The sequence below is a fragment of the Platalea leucorodia genome, assembly GCF_965183815.1.
Source record: "Platalea leucorodia genome assembly, chromosome: 10".
Lineage (NCBI taxonomy): Eukaryota > Metazoa > Chordata > Aves > Pelecaniformes > Threskiornithidae > Platalea > Platalea leucorodia.
The window spans coordinates 25,373,919-25,391,278 of NC_138832.1; the positions used below are offsets into that span (position 1 = coordinate 25,373,919).

The window sequence follows — 17,360 nt, forward strand, 5'->3', positions numbered from 1 at the left end:
GGATGGGATGTGCCACCCCAGACACCCTCACACCCTCTCCCAAACCGCATGGGCACAACGTTGGGGGCTGTCCCATGGCACCGGCGAGGGCCGGGAGGGATCCCGTCACCCTCCCCCCGTGCCCCCCCGGCACCGACACAGCCGCCCGCTGCCGGGAGCGGACGAGGGCCCCCGTCGAGGCCGCTTACAGCGGGGAGCGGACGGGGCACCCGACCTCGCTGGTGGGGGCTTTCCAGACCCCTCCTCCCCTCCAGAGCCCCCCTCCCCGCACATCAGCGGGGCCCCGCGGGGAGCGCCCGGCCCGGCCCGCGTGGGGCGACGGGCACCGCGCCTGTCCCGGCACCGGGCGGCGCTGGGCCTCCAGGCCGGCAGGGGGCGCCCCTGCGGCGCGGCCGCCGCGCCCGCGGATATCAGCGGCGGACCGGAAGCGGCGGCCCTTTCCCGGCGGAGCGCAGCCATGGTGAGAGCGCGGCGCGGACGCTCCCCGCCGCCATCCGCCGCCATCCGCCGCCCGCCGCGGGCCGCCGCCGCTCCCGCCGCGTCGAGGGGCGTGGGAGGGAGCCCGCCGCCAGGGCTGGGGGGGGTGGGGGCCCGGTGGGGCCGGGGAGGGGCGGCTGGGGAGGGCGGGCCTCGCGGCGGCCCGTAACGCGTCCCGTCCCGTCCCGTAGGCTCGCGGCCCCAAGAAGCACTTGAAGCGCGTGGCTGCGCCCAAGCACTGGATGCTGGACAAGCTGACGGGCGTCTTCGTGAGTGCGGGACGGGGATGGGGATGGGGATGGGGCCGGGGCCGGGGGTGGGGCCGGGGCCGGGGCCGGGCTGCCCGGGGCAGCGGCCTTTCCCGTTCTCTGCGGGCCCGGGCGGCTTGGCAGTCTCTCCAGACGGTGCCAGGGCCCGGCGGGGTCTGCGGGCGTGCTCAGGCGCGCTGCTCGGGGGGTGGCGAGCTGGGGCAGCTGGGCAGTGCGGGGGAGAAGGGGGGTACTTGCTGTTACGGGCCCTGCAAACAGCTTTCGTGTTTACCCCGTTTGCAAGGGATATGCGGTGGGGTTGTTGGCTGCTCTCTTTTGACCTGCTTGTTGTGGTGTTTCTCCTTCGCTGGGGTGGGTCAGTAGATGGTTGTACTGTGTTGGGGGCACTGCTTTGTGAGGCTGGCAAGACTTGGGGGAAAGGTGCTGTGAACACCAAAAAAAGATATCTGGAGCCTGTCACTGCCTACTTAGCAGTTAGGCTCCACACGGCTGTCCTTGGGTGCTGCTGCGAGAGTTGCAGAACAGTAGCATTCTTTCCCTGGGGACAACTGATGCTGCTGTTGTGCTTGAGCACCCAGCAGAAAGCTTCTGTTTGCAGGCACCCCGTCCATCGACAGGCCCTCACAAGCTGAGGGAATGCCTTCCACTCATCATCTTTCTGCGGAACAGGCTGAAGTATGCCCTGACAGGAGATGAGGTCAAGAAGATCTGCATGCAGAGGTTCATCAAGATAGATGGCAAAGTCCGCACGGACATCACCTACCCTGCGGGCTTCATGGGTGAGCGGGGAGGGCTGGGGCAGGTACCTTAGGCAGTTCTGCTGCACTGGGCAGGGGTTTGTTTTGCGAGGCTGACATGATCTGGGGGGAAGGATGCTTTCCTGGTGGAGTTGAAGAAAAGGTAAGCATAAGCAGTTGTTACTTGGTTTGGAGTTGTGCACTGCAATGAATACCAAAGCCAGATATCTGTAGCTTATAACTGCCTGCTTGCATATGCGTAAATTGCTGTTCAGACTCGGCCTTTTGGCAGTTTTTGCTAATTTGCACTGTATCACAGTAAAAGGTGTGAGCCTGTGGTCAAGAAGGAGATACTGACGTTGTCATTCACGCCTGAAGTGTTGTTCAGCAGTCCCTAGGCCTTTTTAAATGTGAACTTCGTGCTGAGTTACAGTGTCGGGTAACGTAGCTGATAACAGCTGCTATTTTATTTCCCTCTCTGAAATCAGATGTCATCAGCATCGAGAAGACAGGCGAGCATTTCCGCTTGGTGTATGATACCAAGGGCCGGTTTGCTGTTCACCGCATCACAGCTGAAGAGGCCAAGGTGAGGGGCTTCAGCTTGGCGTAAGTGTGGGCCCAATTGGGTTTGGTCGGGCCAGTGTTTCCTCTTTGGCATCTCCTGAACAGGAGCTGTTGGCTTTCTTCCCTGAGAGCTGAGTCCATGCCACCCTTGAGAAGATCAGGGCCTTCAGGGTTGGGGTCCGAAGCCTTTGGCAGGGGGAAACCTTTTGGTGACGTGAGAGCAGCTCCCAGATGATGCAGGTGCATTGTCTGGTGCTTGAAATGACCGCTGTTGGCACAGGCTGGGTTACCATCACAGGGAGCTTTGGGGCAGGGGTGGCTCTGCTGTGGTGTGGCGAGCCTTAGCGCAGGGCTCAGCAAGCTAACAGTGGTCAGAAACATGGTACTGCCTGGGGTGGAAAAGCCGTGAACTCCTTCTGTCTGTTACGGAAGTGTTTACAAAACTGCCCTCTGGCCCTGGGTGTCGGGGAGCGACTTCCACACATTTTTCCTTAACCCAAGCACATTGTCATGCCTGAGCTGCGAGTCTGCACTCTCCTTCGTGTGTCCTTCCTAAGGGCAGGCTGTGTGGGCATGCAGTGATGCTGAGGGGAGAGCTGACTGTGCTGTAGCTGGCTGTGGTGCACGTTTGGGGCCTCTCTGCCCGCCCCGTGATACGCTTTTACTTCTGGCTACCACTCTGTTGTCCCGTGAGTCCCAAAGTGGCTGAGAAGGAGTCGGGGGTGAAAGGCAGGAGGGAAACCAAGGTGCCCTGGAGGAGGGATACAGATCTCTCTTTGGTCCTGAAGAAAGGCAGCCTCTGCCTCTGTTGTGTGACCATGGGCTTCAGGGCAAAATGAGGAAACTGCCCTGGCATAGGCTTTCCTGGGAAAATGCAGCCAGCGTTTGTGGGGAGGCCGAAACCTGGGGTGGGCAGCTGTTCCTGAAGCGGAGGCGTTTCCCGGTGGGGCTGTAGCATAACCATGTGGCAGCCCGACGGGTGGGATTGCTGGGGCAGTGAGCTGGGCAAGTCACTGCTTGGGCTTCTGTTGCGAGCCCTGGAGTGTCACTTGGGGTCTGAGGCCTGCGGTGGCTGGTGGCTCTCTGGGGGACAAGAGTCCTCTGGTCCATGGTGCCGCTCGCTGCCTCGGCTGAGCACTGTTGGGTTTTGTTTGCAGTACAAGCTGTGCAAGGTGAGGAAGATCTTTGTGGGTACCAAAGGAATCCCTCATCTGGTCACCCACGATGCCCGCACCATCCGCTATCCGGACCCCCTCATCAAGGTGAACGATACAGTCCAGATTGACCTGGAGACAGGCAAGATCACAGATTTCATCAAGTTTGACACAGGTAGGTCTTGCATCACACTTAAAACACTGTACTCTTCCCTACCATGGAGAGCAGTGTGGAAGTGAAATACAAATGTGAGACGTCTTTGCTCTAAAGTAGAGAGACAGTGGTGGCAGCCTTGGGAAAGGGGTTGTTTCCCTGGGGCATCTCCACTTGCAGCTGGAGCAGGGATTCTTCCCACGTGCTGGCAGTGGGGGGCATTTGGCACAGGGACTTGGAGCGATTCTGAGAGCAAGCAGGCACCAGGTAGAAGCAGCGAGCTGGTGGAGAGGTTGCTTGAGCCTGGCTCTCACAGGTCTGTGAGCAGAAAGCTCTGGGCAGCCCTAGAGAGATTCCTGGCTCTTGGCTGTGCGAGAAGGTTTCAGTTGCAGAGCCATGAGCAGTGCCGGAACAAGTGGTACAGGGTCGCCTCCTTGGTGCTGACACAAGCGAGAGGGTGGTGGGGAATGGTTGGTATGGGCCTTGGGGCCAGAGTGCTGTGGGGCTCCTGAGGGTTCCTGTGGGACGCAGGTGTCACCAGGTGCTCCGGTGGCCGCTCTGGGGGCCACTGCGGCTCTGTCCCTGCCCTCTCCAGCGGTGCTCCTCAAAGAGCCCACGTGGAAGGGCTTCACCACAGCACCTTGTGCCAGCTCTTGTCACACCCGTCTCCCTTCACTGCAGGTAACCTGTGCATGGTGACCGGCGGTGCCAACTTGGGCCGTATTGGGGTGATCACCAACCGGGAGAGACACCCTGGGTCATTTGACGTGGTTCACGTGAAGGACGCCAATGGCAATAGCTTTGCCACCAGGCTCTCCAACATCTTCGTTATTGGCAAAGTAAGCCTGCGCGGACACAAGGCGGGTGGGTTCTCTCCTGTTGTTGGGGGCTGCTGGCTGAAGCAGAGAGGCGTTGGTGTCTTCTGTAGGCAGCTGCCTTCCCATGCAGTGAAGCTCCAGTGCTGGCGCCAGTTCTGGCTCCACTCCCTGTGGTTCTGCCTGCACTGCGCTGACCACTCTGGGAAGGGGAAGCATTGTAAATTTAGGAATGGGGCCGTTTTCAAGAAGCAGCCCTGTGTTTTTTTTAAACCATCAGTGCTCAGAGCTTGATGTGACCTGGGCAGCTGCTCTGACTGAGAGCACCTGCTGCCCCAACGCCTCTGCTCCCTCGCCATCCCCGATGGGCTCTTTTGTCTGGGAAGGAAAGGGGGGTGCTGCGGTTTTGGCCAAAGTGCATTCTTCGTGGCCATGAGTGAAAGAAGCAGATGTAGGCCTGTACACCTTTGGCACCTTCCTAAGGGGCTCCTGCTGGGCCGATGCCAGGGCCATGTGTATGTGGCCCAGTGTGGGCAGGGGCTGACTGCTGCTGCTTTTCTCTGTGAGGGAGAGCTCTGCCCCTGTCCGGGTTTCATGATGTGAGGTGGCTGCTTCTCCTTTGCTGCAGGGCAACAAGCCGTGGATCTCCCTGCCCCGTGGAAAGGGCATCCGCCTGACCATTGCTGAAGAGAGAGACAAGAGGCTGGCGGCCAAGCAGAGCAGCGGGTGAACTCCAGCTCGGGCCAGCAGTGGTCCTTTCAGTATATTAATTAAACCGTTTACCAAATGGCTGTGTGACTGGCTGGGGAGCATCCCAGGGCTGGGGGGAGCCGTGCCGTGCCAGTGTGAAGCCACGCTCTGCTGCTCTCTGGAAGGGCTGGCTGATGTGGGGAGACTCCTGGCGACATGAGCAACTGCCAGAGCCGTCTTGCAGAAAGGCAAGGAGGAGCGGTGGGAGAACCTCCAGGCCGCTCCATCCCTGGGAAGGTGTTGACACAAATGCTCCTGGACATCATTCCCTGGGACACGCTGGAGGAGCAGGGGACAGGGAAGAGCCAGCTGGGCTCTCCCCAGACCAGTGGTGCCAGACAGGCTTGAGGCCCTCTGGGATTGCCCCCGGCCGTGAGACTGAGCAGAGGGGAGGCTCTGTGACCAGCGGCAGGGGTGGGTGGCGCATTGCCCGGTTGCTTGGGCTCCGGGGCTGGTGGCTTTCGGGGGTGGTGGCACTTGGCGTCCTGAGCCTGGCTGGTGTCTCTTTACTGGGAGGTCCATCGCGGGCTGCTCTTGTTCAGTGCCTTTTCTCCGGAGGTGGAGCACGTCAGGATGACGCTGACAGCCAGGCAGCTCTTGGGAGGGCCTTGGTTTGCGCAGAGGAATGGGGGGCCAGGGACCCCAGGAAGTCCAGCAAAGGCAAGTGCCACACACAGCTCGGGCATTGTGCCTGCCTCTGGCGCCTCAGCATGCCTAGTGCCAGCCACGCACGCCTGGCTCACCTGGTGCCAAGGGTCCCAGGCCAAGGGAAAAGCCACTGCATCTCCTTCATTGTCCACTGCTGGGGCAAGGTGGGGTGTGCCAGCATCTGCCAGAGGGTTTTGAGGCAGCGAAGACGCCACTTCAGCCTCGTGTGCTGCCGGGGATCCAATGGTTGTGCTGGCCTCTCGATGGTCTCCAGACATGGGAGAAACCATCTTTTCTCCATCCTCACGTGCCGCTGGGACGAGAGGGGCTGTGCTGGCCTCTCCCTGAGGCTCTCCAGCCGAGGCAGACTCGGTGACCTGAGGTGCTGCAGGTGTTGTTGCTGCTGTCACTGCATCCATGCTGTGTGCCAGGTCCCGCTGTTCCGCTGGCTGCTGGCCAGGTCCCTGGATCACAGCTGCAGCCTCACCCAGGACCTCGCTCACGACGCACTGGGCTGTGTCCCGCAGAGTGGCAGCGCAGGCTGTGGGGCTGTGCGGGGCAGGCGCCTGGCGCTCTGCCTCTGCTGCTGTAGCCTGCTCACCAAACACAGGAGAAGCTGGTGCCTTTGCCTCCTCTTGTGCCACAGGAGCGAGAGGTGCGTGGTGCCCCTCTTCCTCAGGAGCTCTGGCCAGGGCAGAAGCTGCCGGCTCGCTGTCCGTGGGACCTGCTGGGGCAGGAGACGTGCTCTGCAGGTTGCCTCTCCTGCTGCCTCTGTGCCCATGCTGCTGGGCCAGCCAGGCTCCTCCTGGGGACCAGCGCGGGGGTCCTGGAAGAGCTCCAGCACCAAGGGAATGACCTAGATGCTGTTGGTGGTGCTGTCTTCCCCTTGGGACAGCTCTGTGTCACTGTCATCTTCCCCCTCCTCAGCCAAGGCCCCTGGCTCCTCCTATAAATACATTAACAACCAAAGGAGAGCTAAGGAGAGGCTCCGTCCTTTATTGGATGCAGGGGGAATGTAGTGGCAGAGGATGAGGAGAAGGCTGAGGTACTTAATGCCTTCTTTGCCTCAGTCTTTCATAGTCAGACCAGTTGTTCTCAGGGTACCCAGCTCCCTGAGCTGGAAGACAAGGATGGGGAGCAGAATGAAGCCCCTGTAATCCAAGGGGAAATGGTCAGCGACCTGCTACACTGCTTAGACACCCACGAGTCTATGGTGCCAGATGGGATCCACCCAAGGGCACTGAGGGAGCTGGCAAAGTGCTCAGCAAGCCACTTTCAATCCTTTATCGGCAGTCCTGGCTAACTGGGGAGGTCCCAGCTGACTGGAGGTTAGCAAATGTGATGTCCATCTACAAGAAGGGCCAGAAGGAGGATCTGGGGAACCACAGGCCTGTCAGCCTGACCTCGGTGCTGGGGAAGATCATGGAGATCATCTTGAGTACCATCATGCAGCACATACAGGACAAGCAGGTGATCAGGCTCAGCCAGCATGGGTTTATGAAAGGCAGGTCCTGCTTGACTAACCTGATCTCCTTCTATGGCAAGGTGACCCACTTAGCGGATGAGGGGAAGGCTGTGGATGTTGTCTACCTGGACTTTAGTAAAGCCTTTGACGCAGTTTCCCACAGCATTCTCCTGGAGAAACTGGCTGCTCATGGCCATGGATCTCCCTGCCCCATCCTGGGGCGAAGGATTCTGGGTACAGAGGAGCACTGGGGGGACCACACTGTTGGGGGGAGGGACAGGGGAGGATCCAGGCATCTGGATGCTCCCCCCAAAAATTTGAGGGGGGTCCAAGGGACCCAGCAGCAGGCGAGAACACCAACATGAACCACAGGGTCTGTATGCATAACCCAAAGTATGGTACAGCCGCGTAGTGCACAAGTGAGTGAGGCTACATGTCTAGGAAGCCTCGTCTCATAAGAGTCATAAGACAGACGGGAGGACAATTGAGCGACAGAAGAGGAAGGGAGGAGAGAAGGAGGAAGAAGGGTCTGAACTGGCCAATTCTCCCGGCAGTGCCGAGTGCGAGAGCTGCAGTGAGTTCTGGAGGAGGCGGTGTGGTTATGCCCGGCTCCCCGCGGCGGTCCTTCAGCCTGAGGGGTGTGGAGTGCGGTGCTGATGATGCCGGAGAAATAAAGCCCGAAACGGCAATAGTAAAGCGATGCCCTGTCTGTGCTGGTGCTGCCCTGCAGAGGCGTAGGGCCGGGCCCTCCGCAGTCCCCAGGCACTCCCCAAAACTGTGTGTGAGGCCCCGGGGGTGCAGGGCTGAGGGGTGGCTACGGTGTCCCCCCCCCCCCCAGCAGTGCACATGGGGACTGCAAAGGGGGCTGGAAAGCAGAGGGGGTGAGCTGGTTCGGGGCCTGAGCAGGGAGACCAGGTCTTCTGGTCCTGGGGCTTGATAACAGGGTCATGGGGCTATTTTTGGGGCTCAGAAACCAATTGAGTTGTGTGGCCTTGGGCTCAGAAACAGAGGTCCAGTCCTGCATTTTTGGGACTTGAGAACAGGCTCAGCAGCTGGGTTTTTGGGCTCAGAAATAGCCACTAAGTGAGCTGGTTTGGGGGCCAAAAGCAGAAGCATTTGGCTGGTTTTGGAGGGGGGTGGGAGGATGTTGGGGGCTGCAGAGGAAAGCAGAGGGTGGGCAGGGTGCGTGGACCCTCCGCAGAGTGGGGGTCTGGTCGTGTCGGAACCTGAAGTTTGGGAGGCTGGCATGCACCAGGCTGAACTCAATGCCTGAGGTGGTCTCCGGGAGGGAAAGGGCACTTTCCAGGCCCCGCACGCCCTGTTTGAGTCCAGCTTTTCTTTGTGCACTGCTTAGAATAGTTATTAACTAATTAATAATACAAACTAATTAACATTTCTACAATGTACAACTATGATGTTTAATCCTAATCCTCAAGTTTTGACAGTGATTGATTCACGATCTTGTCAAAAGCCCAGACTGTTGCAAATAGCTGGAGCTTGTAAGGAGAAGGAGCTGAAATCAACTGCAGCTTCAGCGCAGAGCTGGGGCTTCAAGTAGCCAGAACTGTAGCAAGCAGGAGCTGTGGAGAGGGACAGGGTGTCCACTGTCTGGAGCACGCGTTAGCCAGAGGCAAAGTTACCTACAGGTATAATGAGCAGGAGCTGCAATTAGCTGGAGGGTCTATTTGCTGGAGCATCTGTCGGCGGGACTCCACACCTGGCATGGCACAGCTGTCCCCAGCAAGGAGCTCCGAGCAGCAGGGAGGCGAGTCATCCTTCTGCCAGTGGGGAGCCCAGCATCTTCCCTCGGGAACTAAATCCATGCCATGCGCCTCTCTCTGCATGGAGGGTCTCTCCCGGTACCGTTCCTGAGGGCAGAGGTGAGGTGGGGGTCCCCCGCCTGTCCTGGGACAGCCGCGCTGCGAGGGGCCGCGAGCGAAGTAGCAGCACGAGGCGGCGGTGTCTCCCTGGTACCTGGCAAAGGGGAGAGAAACCGGCTGGCCGGAGGTGCCGAGGTGCACGGCCTGGCTCCATGCAGCCCCTCTGGCAGAATCCTCCCCTGTGTTTTCACCGTTGGCTGGGTGTGACAAACAGGTTGATTTTTTGCCTCTTTTTTTCTCAGTGTCACCTTCTGCATCATGTGAAGAAAATCCTGCGTGCTTGATTCCGCTCGCTGCTCAGGTAATGGCGCGTCTGGGGCTGCGGGAGCGGGGAGAAACACTTGCTGGTTCAAGGACGCCACGGGTGCGCCACATCAAAGCCAGAGGAAAGGCAAATCTGCTGCCCGTGCAGAAAAGCCGATGGCAAACTGCAGGTAAGAGAGCGCACCTCGTTCCTGCAGTGCTCCCTTGGGAGTTACTTTGCTCTAGGAGAAATGAAGAGCTGCCTGTTCCCTTCTTTAGGGTCCGGTGTTTCTCTTCTGGTTGGTTGTGCTAATTGGATGGGCGAGCTGGAAAGAGCCTTTTTTTTTTTTTTTAGATGCATAACTAAATCGTTAGTAATACGTGCTGCCAGTGTGGTTACTTTTTGAGTACCTAGATGCCACTTGAAATGTAATGAATGCAACAGATCATCTGCACTTCATGCTCTAACAAGACACTATGCCGAGACAAGGATGAGCTCCCAAAGAAAAAAATACAAGGTCATGGGGTTTTTTCTTTGTATTTTGGGGGGGGGTGGATTTAAAAGAAAAAAAAGAGTGCAATGTTGACTGGTGGCAGCCTGCAGAGCTCTTTTACTGCCCGACCTCTCCTTTTCCTCTCTTGAACTCCTCTTTCGTGGCTGTAATTGTCGTTTGGATCATTTTAGAAGAGTTCAGTGACTTGCCTGTACAAAGCGAATTGCTGCGATTTGTCCTTTGCTTTTCCTTTTACCCTCGAAAGCGTTACGCTTCGCTTCCAGCTTTGTCGACCGAGCCAGCAAGATGTGCAGCAGCAGCTGCGAGGGCCGTAGCTGTTGCGGCGGACCTGTAAGCGTAGATTCTGATTGCGGTACGCCCTCGTCCTGCAGCCTCGCAGGGTCGTCTCCCTGCAGCCGTGCCGTAAGGAAGGGGTGAGACGTTTTCCAACGCCGGCAAGAGCGTGTGCTTGTATGCGAAGAACGTGTTCGGAATCGTACCGGTTAGTCTTAATGCTGATGGGAAGCGTTCAGGTCGCTCTAGCTTTTAAAGGATGTCTTGTATTTGGAGCTGACCTGCTTACCTCGAATCCTCCTTGAGCTCAACTGCTCTCCTCTCCCTTGCTCTGAGTGAATTCCTCTACTCGCTGCTGTGCTATTTTTTTCACATGCTGAAATATCGCTTGGGCTTTTTGTTTTTCAGGTGTCTTGTTGCAAGCGTCTCGTGATGCTCGCTAGGTACCCCCTGGCCCAGGTTGGCCTGCCTGTCGTGAAGCGTCCCGAGGGTAAGGGGCCGGCCCCGTGCCTGGAGGCTCCCGGCTCTGTCTCCGGCGGGTGCCCCGCGGGTGCGGCAGCGAGGGCTGCGTGGTGGGGCGAGTCCCGGGCCAAGAGGGAGCGGGGAGGTTCGTTGCCCCGGGGAGCCCGTCCCAGCGCGGGAACGGAGGGGGAGCACGGCAGAGCAGAGCCTGAGCGAGAGGTGCGGCACCGTCCCCCGGCAGGCTCCCCCCGCGGCGTGGGGCAGCCGCCGGCTTGCGGGACGGGGGCCGGGGGGGGCTACAGCCGTTTGGGGGGGCTGCCCCCATTTTATTTTTCTGGCGGAGCTCCCCTTTTCGGGGGGGGCGCCTACATATGTAAATGGCATTATTAAAGTAGCTGTTTTCCTTGTTTTGTGCCTTTTTTGGGGGGGTGATTAAAAAGTGTGGAGGCGTGTGGAGGGGCCTGGGGGGTGATGATGTCATTTGGGGCCCCCCAACGTCACGGGGGGCGGGGGCGTGATGATGAAACAGAGGAGCAGGTGAGTGGGGGATGAAGGTGTCACGGGGAGGTTTCCCCCCAGAGAAGGGGGGTCACAGTCCCAAAATGCCTGAAAACTCGTGTGTGTGTGTGTGATTAACCATGTGAAGAACTGGAAATACGGGTGCGAGGCATTGCAGTAGAGAAAAATCTCTCGCCTTTATATATATATATTGAAAAATAATATTCGTTTTTATGTGTGTGTATATATATATGTAAAAGGATTTCAAAATACAAACCTGTACCTGCTATGTTATAGAAATTATTAAAAAATCTCAATGGAGATAATAGATAGGGTTTTAAAATAAAAAAGAACTTGTCTCTATGTTAAGAAATAAAGGAGTTTAAAATGCAAAAAGAGATGATGTAGGTGAAGGAATTTAAAACAGAAGTCAGTCTGGATAGGTAGAGGTACCTACGCTTACCCTGTGTCACCGAGTAAGCCTAAGTAGGTATCCCGTGTAATCGAAGTAAAGGTTCTATGGAAGTGTAAACAGATAACTAAGTCTAAAGAGGTAGGATTGTAAGTAGATACCGAAGTCTAAAGAGAGAAGTCGAAGATATCAAAGTGTCAAAATATGCAAGTCCAAGAGCAAAATATCCAATATCCAAGAGCAACACAGTTTGGGGCTCCCAGGAAAGCTGAATCCGCCTGGATTTGTGCAGCTGGAAAGCAAGCACAAACACACCACACCGCACACGCACACACTCACACCCCCCACGCCCCCCCGCATTTTAACGCAGAAAACCAAAAATGACCCATTGTTATGATGTGGAAAAGCGCCGGAAAACCCCAGAACTGAATATTTTGGAAAAGCAGAAACCCCCAAGTTTTGTATGATGTAAAAGAAAAAACAAAAAAGAAGAACAACAACAAACAAAAAAACCCCAAACGAAAAACCCGCGCCAATTTGGGCCAAATCTGGGGTGAACCGCGGACAGTTTGAGGGGCATTGCTGGGGATTATCTGGCGTGGATTCCTTCTCCGGAGCGGAATATCCGTTGCGGGTTATCCCAGGTGAGTTATCTGCTGTGGATTATGCCGGGTGGACCCCCTGGTGTAGGTCATCCCCACCCGTGTCCCCCCGTGCACCTTTGTACCCACACATAGCCGCCGTCCGTCCGTCCGTCCGTGTCCGTCTCCTCCCCCCTGTCCTCCTCTGCGTGTCTCTCCGCCCTCCCGAGTGCTCTCCACCCGAACGTCCCCCCACACAAGGTTTTTCCCCCCGTGCGGGTTTTTTTTTTTTTTTTTCCCTGGGCTGTGCCCCCCGTGTCCCCTGCCCTCCAGTCTCGCGCCCCCGCTCCCCTGCTCCACCCCTCCCCTAACCCCTTTGCTTCTGGACCCCCAGCTCCGCACGGGCCACGGGCAGCCTGGGGAGCTTCACCCCGAGCCGTTCCTTTCCCCCCTGGGCAGCAGCGGTTCTGCCGCTGCTACAGGCAGGCGCTTTCTGGACGGGCGAGGGGCTGGGACGACCGGAGGCTGCCGCACGCTCCGGTCCGAGCGAGACGCTGTTCCCGGGGGACCTGGCGCAGGGAAAGGCGAGGGACTCTCCGCGCTGCCGGTGGCTCTTCAGAAGGGAACCGCGCTCTGGTTTTAGCGGCAGAAGGTGTCGGTCGGGCAGCCGCGTAGCACTGTGCTGAGCGACGGGGCAGGCGTCTGGCTTGTTGGAGTCCAGGCGTGTTTCTCGCCTCGCAGTCTCGATGCCAAAACAAGCAGGGGGTTCAGGTTCCCAAAGCCTTTGGACGTGGGAGCAAGACGACAGCTAGGTCTCTAGCAGCACGGTATTTCAGCCGTGTTGCTTGCTGCAAATGGCTTGCAGGCCAGGAGATGTTGAGAGGGGTCTGAAACAAAGAAAGGGAGCGTGGAAGCGGTTGTTTGAAGGCGGCAAATGAGGCAGCCGAAGGAAGCGAGCGGCTCAGCCGCCGCCTCGGCGGACCAGCCCCTCCAGCCTCCCGAGTCTGGCGCGCCGCAGGCGGTCAAAGCGCAGGCGCCGCGCTCGCTGGCGGGAGCGGCAGGGAGCGCAGAGCTGCGCTGCCGTCCAGAGCGGCGAGGGAACCGGCAGGGCTCTACGGCCATCTGGTGCGGCCAGCCGACGGGCCTCTTTGCTTTCCCTGTTTCACGTCTAATTCCTTTGCGTGCCGCAGGGCAGGGTGGTAAGTAACATCGCGCAGGTCTTATTTAAGTGGCAAGCCCTGCGCGGGAAGCCCGGGGCGTGCGCAGGATGAGCGGAGGGCACCGCGGCAGAGCCCGAGGGTCACCGGCGTATCGCTCGCTCGCAGATCGCGCGCTTGCCGGCGGTCTGCTCGCGTGCACCGCTTCCTGATAATCGTAGCTGCCCCTCTCACACAAAGCAGCTTTCAGTATCTCCTCGCGTGCCTTCAGGATGTCATCAGTGTCGCTTTTTTTTTTCTTTTTTTTTTAATAAAATCTCTCCAGGGTCTGTTGGCTCGCTGGTGTCACTCTCCCACCCCTGATGCCACCTGCAGATGAATCCAGCAATCCCGGGGGCTTACTCTGGGGGCAAAAAAGCCGAGCCAAGGCAAAGGTATTGACCAGGTTCCCTGCGCTGCTTCCCCCGGCTGGGTCCTGGGGTGAGGGGCGGGGAGAGAAAGGGCCAGCAGCCCTCTGCGAGCTGTCAAGTGCAGAGGACTGAAATGCTCGAGCCGCTTGGGTGCTTTTTGGGGGCGAGGCAATGGCTCTGGCTGCGTGGGCTGTGAGCGGGAGCAGGGGCAGAGAAGGGCGAGGCTTGTGGCCCCCCCCCCCCCCCCCCCCGTAAGGCGGCGGCGGCGGCTGCGGGCGGCCCAAGGCGGGCCGGGGTGCGAGTCCTTTGTCCCCGCGGGGAGCGCTCGGAGCGCGGGGCTCGGTGTGGTGCTGCCGCCTGGCGTCCAAAAGCGGGTACTGCAGCTCGGGTGGCGCCCGGGGGCGGTGGGGCGTTTTGGCCGTGCCTCGGTGCTGCCGCCTGGCGTCCAAAAGCGGGTACTGCAGGCCGGGAGCCGCGCAGGGGCGGTGGCGTCCACGTGCTCCCCGGTGCCGGTGGCCGGTACCGGGCATGCGACAGCGCGGCGCCCGCGGGGCGATGCCGCCGCAGCCGTTGCTGCCTCCCGGTAAGGAAGCGCCGCTCTCGCCGCCCGGGAGGTGCTGGCTGCTGCTGGCACGGCCGCCTCGGCCTCCGCTGCAGCCCCGCCCCGGCCCACGCCCCCGTCCTGGTGTGGAGCGGCCCCGCCCCTAGGGACGGGCCCCGCCCCTGGAGCTCCCCGGCAGGGGAAGGGCACCACCCCTAGCGACAGGCCCCGCCCCTGGAGACCACCCCGTGCGGTGTGTCAGGGCGGAGCTTAGCCGCGGGGGGCGGAGCCTTGCGGTGGTAAGGCGGAGCTTCACCGCGCATGCGCGGTGTGTAGGGGGGCGGAGCCTTGCCGCGGGGGGGCGGAGTTTTGCCCTGAAGGGCGGAGCTTTGGCCGAGCATGCGTGCTGTGTCGGGGGCGGAGCTTAGCCGCGGGGGGGCGGAGCGTTGCGGTGGTAAGGCGGAGCTTTGCCGCGTGAGGGCGGAGCCTCACTGGCGCATGCGCAATGCATGGGGGGCGGAGCTTTGCAGAGGGAGGGCGGAGCTTTGCCCTGAAGGGCGGAGCTTTGGCCGAGCATGCGTGCTGTGTCAGGGGCGGAGCTTAGCCGCGGGGGGCGGAGCGCTGCCGTGTGAGGGCGGAGCTCCACGGGCGCATGCGCGCTGTGTCGGGGCGGAGCTTTGCGGCGTGGGGCGGAGCCTTGCCGCGGGGAGGGCGGAGCTTCGCTGGCGCATGCGTGCTGTGTCGGGGGCGGAGCTTAGCCGCGGGGGGCGGAGCGTTGCGGTGGTAAGGCGGAGCTTTGCCGTGTGAGGGCGGAGCTCCACGGGCGCATGCGCGCTGTGTCAGGGCGGAGCTTTGCCGCGTGGGGCGGAGCCTTGCCGTGGGGAGGGCGGAGCTTCGCTGGCGCATGCGTGCTGTGTCGGGGGCGGAGCTTAGCCGCGGGGGGCGGAGCGTTGCGGTGGTAAGGCGGAGCTTTGCCATGTGAGGGCGGAGCTTCACCGGCGCATGCGCGGTGTGTAGGGGGCGGAGCCTTGCCGCGGGGGGGGCGGAGCTTTGCCCTGAAGGGCGGAGCTTTGGCCGAGCATGCGTGCTGTGTCAGGGGCGGAGCTTAGCCGCGGGGGGCGGAGCCTTGCGGTGGTAAGGCGGAGCTTTGCCGCGTGAGGGCGGAGCCTCATTGGCGCATGCGCAGTGCATGGGGGGCGGAGCTTTGCAGTGGGAGGGCGGAGCTTTGCCCTGAAGTGCGGAGCTTTGGCCGAGCATGCGTGCTGTGTCAGGGGCGGAGCTTAGCCGCGGGGGGCGGAGCGCTGCCGTGTGAGGGCGGAGCTCCACGGGCGCATGCGCGCTGTGTCGGGGCGGAGTTTTGCGGCGTGGGGCGGAGCCTTGCCGCGGGGAGGGCGGAGCTTCGCTGGCGCATGCGTGCTGTGTCGGGGGCGGAGCTTAGCCGCGGGGGGCGGAGCGTTGCGGTGGTAAGGCGGAGCTTTGCCGTGTGAGGGCGGAGCTCCACGGGCGCATGCGCGCTGTGTCAGGGCGGAGCTTTGCCACGTGGGGCGGAGCCTTGCCGCGGGGAGGGCGGAGCTTCGCTGGCGCATGCGTGGTGTGTGCAGGGCGGAGCTTTGCTGCAGAGGGCGGGGTTTGCCGCGGGGAGGGCGGAGCTTCGCCAGCGCATGCGCGGTGCGTCGGGGGCGGGAATGGCGCGGTGGGCGGAGGTTCCCCGCGCGCAGGGGCCAGGGTGAGCCCGGGGCGGAGGGGAGCGGAGCGGAGCGGTCGTTGGGCTGCGGCTGCAGGCAGCGAGGAGGTGAGCGGGGAAAGCCCCGAGGAGGGCGGTGGGAGGCACGGAGCGGGGAGGGTGCGGTGCCGTGTGGGAGCCGGGCGGGCGGGCGGAGCTTCCTGGAGCCGCTCCGGGGCCGGGCGGCGGGGGGGCGCCGCCCCGAGCCGCTGAGCTCCGGGGCCGGGCGGCGGGGGGGGCGCCGAGCCGCTCTGCTCCGGGGCCGGGCGGCGGGGGGGCGCCGGGTCGGCGCCGGTGGGGGGGCGCCGGCCGGAGCCGGTGGCGGGGGCTGCCCGGAGCCGCGCTGGGGGCTCGGCGGGGCTTCCACGTGCGGCGGTGTCGTGGGGAACGGTGTCCCCGCAGGGTCCAAAAGCAGGGAGGGCTGCGTCTCGCGGCATCTTGGAGCCCGGGGCTTTTGGTCGGCCACGTTGGTTCCCCGGGCCATGCCGGCAGGTGTAGTTTCTATGGTCGTGGCTGCCGGGCAAACCGCTTCTCTTTTTGCCTCCTCCTTTCCAGTGTCACCTTCTGCGTCCCGTGCAGAAAATCCTGCGTGCTTGATTCCGCTCGCTGCTCAGGTAATGGCGCGTCTGGGGCTGCGGGAGCGGGGAGAAACACTTGCCGGTTCAAGGACGCCACGGGTGCGCCACATCAAAGCCAGAGGAAAGGCAAATCTGCTGCCCGTGCAGAAAAGCCGAGGACAAACTGCAGGTAAGAGAGCGCACCTCGTTCCTGCAGTGCTCCCTTGGGCGTTACGGATGTTTGCCTTCCAGGCAAAAGAACAGACTTTGCTCTAGGAGAAATGAAGAGCTGCCTGTTCCCTTCTTTAGGCTCCGGTGTTTCACTTCTGGTTGGTCGTGCTAATTGGATGGGCGAGCTGGAAATAGCCTTTTGTTTTGATTCGCAGAAGTAAATTGTTAGTAATACGCGGTGTCAGTAGAGTTCATTTTTGAGCACCTAGGTGCCAGTGGAAACGTAAGGAATGAAGCTCGATGGGAACTGATACTTAAGTTTAGTTTTCCGTGATTTTTCTTTGCCGTTCGGGCGTGGATGGCACGGTGTCCTGTGGCTCGGTCCACGTTCTGTTCCGTGGAGCCTTCGGTCTAGGACTTTGAAGTAAGGAAGTTTGTCCTTCCAGAAAAGGGCTAGTCGCTCCTAGGATTGAGGTGTGGACTTGCAGAGTCTCTTAGGCACGTGCTCGGAATTGGAGGCGAATTTCACTTGATGTTGCTGCTGTTTGTCTTCACTTTCCTTCCTTCCCCCACGGCTCCATCAGGAGTGGGAGCTCTGAATCATCATTTTGTTTTCAGTCTCAAACACGTTTTTTTACCCAAGGAGGTGCTGCGTTTAGAAGTTAATGAGTTTTGTCACAAACGCGTCGGTCGATGCGATTGCGTTGCGATTGTTAAAACCCGCAAAATAACACCAGTCTTACGGATCTGGGCTATTTCTTCCGAACACGGATTCGTCACGTGCAAATCGGGATACGGGTCGTCTGCGCTTCGTGCTGAGACAGGGATGAGCTCCCAAAGGCAAAAAATACAAGGTCGTGGGGGTTGTTTTTGTTTGTATTTGGGGGCGGGGGAGGGTGGATTT

General features: G+C 60.4%; 1 protein-coding gene across 1 annotated transcript; it reads left to right on the forward strand.

Annotated features, from left to right (window-relative positions):
- The first annotated feature begins 427 nt into the window (after window positions 1-427).
- Window positions 428-4,961, forward strand: RPS4X (ribosomal protein S4 X-linked). Its single transcript, XM_082323501.1, has 7 exons — window positions 428-460; window positions 669-746; window positions 1,345-1,525; window positions 1,972-2,069; window positions 3,205-3,376; window positions 4,037-4,194; window positions 4,799-4,961. Exons 1-7 carry the CDS (start codon window positions 458-460, stop codon window positions 4,898-4,900), a joined length of 792 nt encoding a protein of 263 aa, XP_082179627.1. The 5' UTR covers window positions 428-457; the 3' UTR covers window positions 4,901-4,961.
- The last annotated feature ends 12,399 nt before the right edge of the window (window positions 4,962-17,360 follow it).

What these genes read in the sequence shown, in the direction of transcription:
- RPS4X (XM_082323501.1), top strand. An exon ending in ACAAGCTGACGGGCGTCTTC is followed by an intron (nt 747 to 1,344) that starts GTGAGTGCGGGA and finishes TTCTGTTTGCAG; the next exon opens with GCACCCCGTCCATCGACAGG. An exon ending in CTACCCTGCGGGCTTCATGG is followed by an intron (nt 1,526 to 1,971) that starts GTGAGCGGGGAG and finishes CTCTGAAATCAG; the next exon opens with ATGTCATCAGCATCGAGAAG.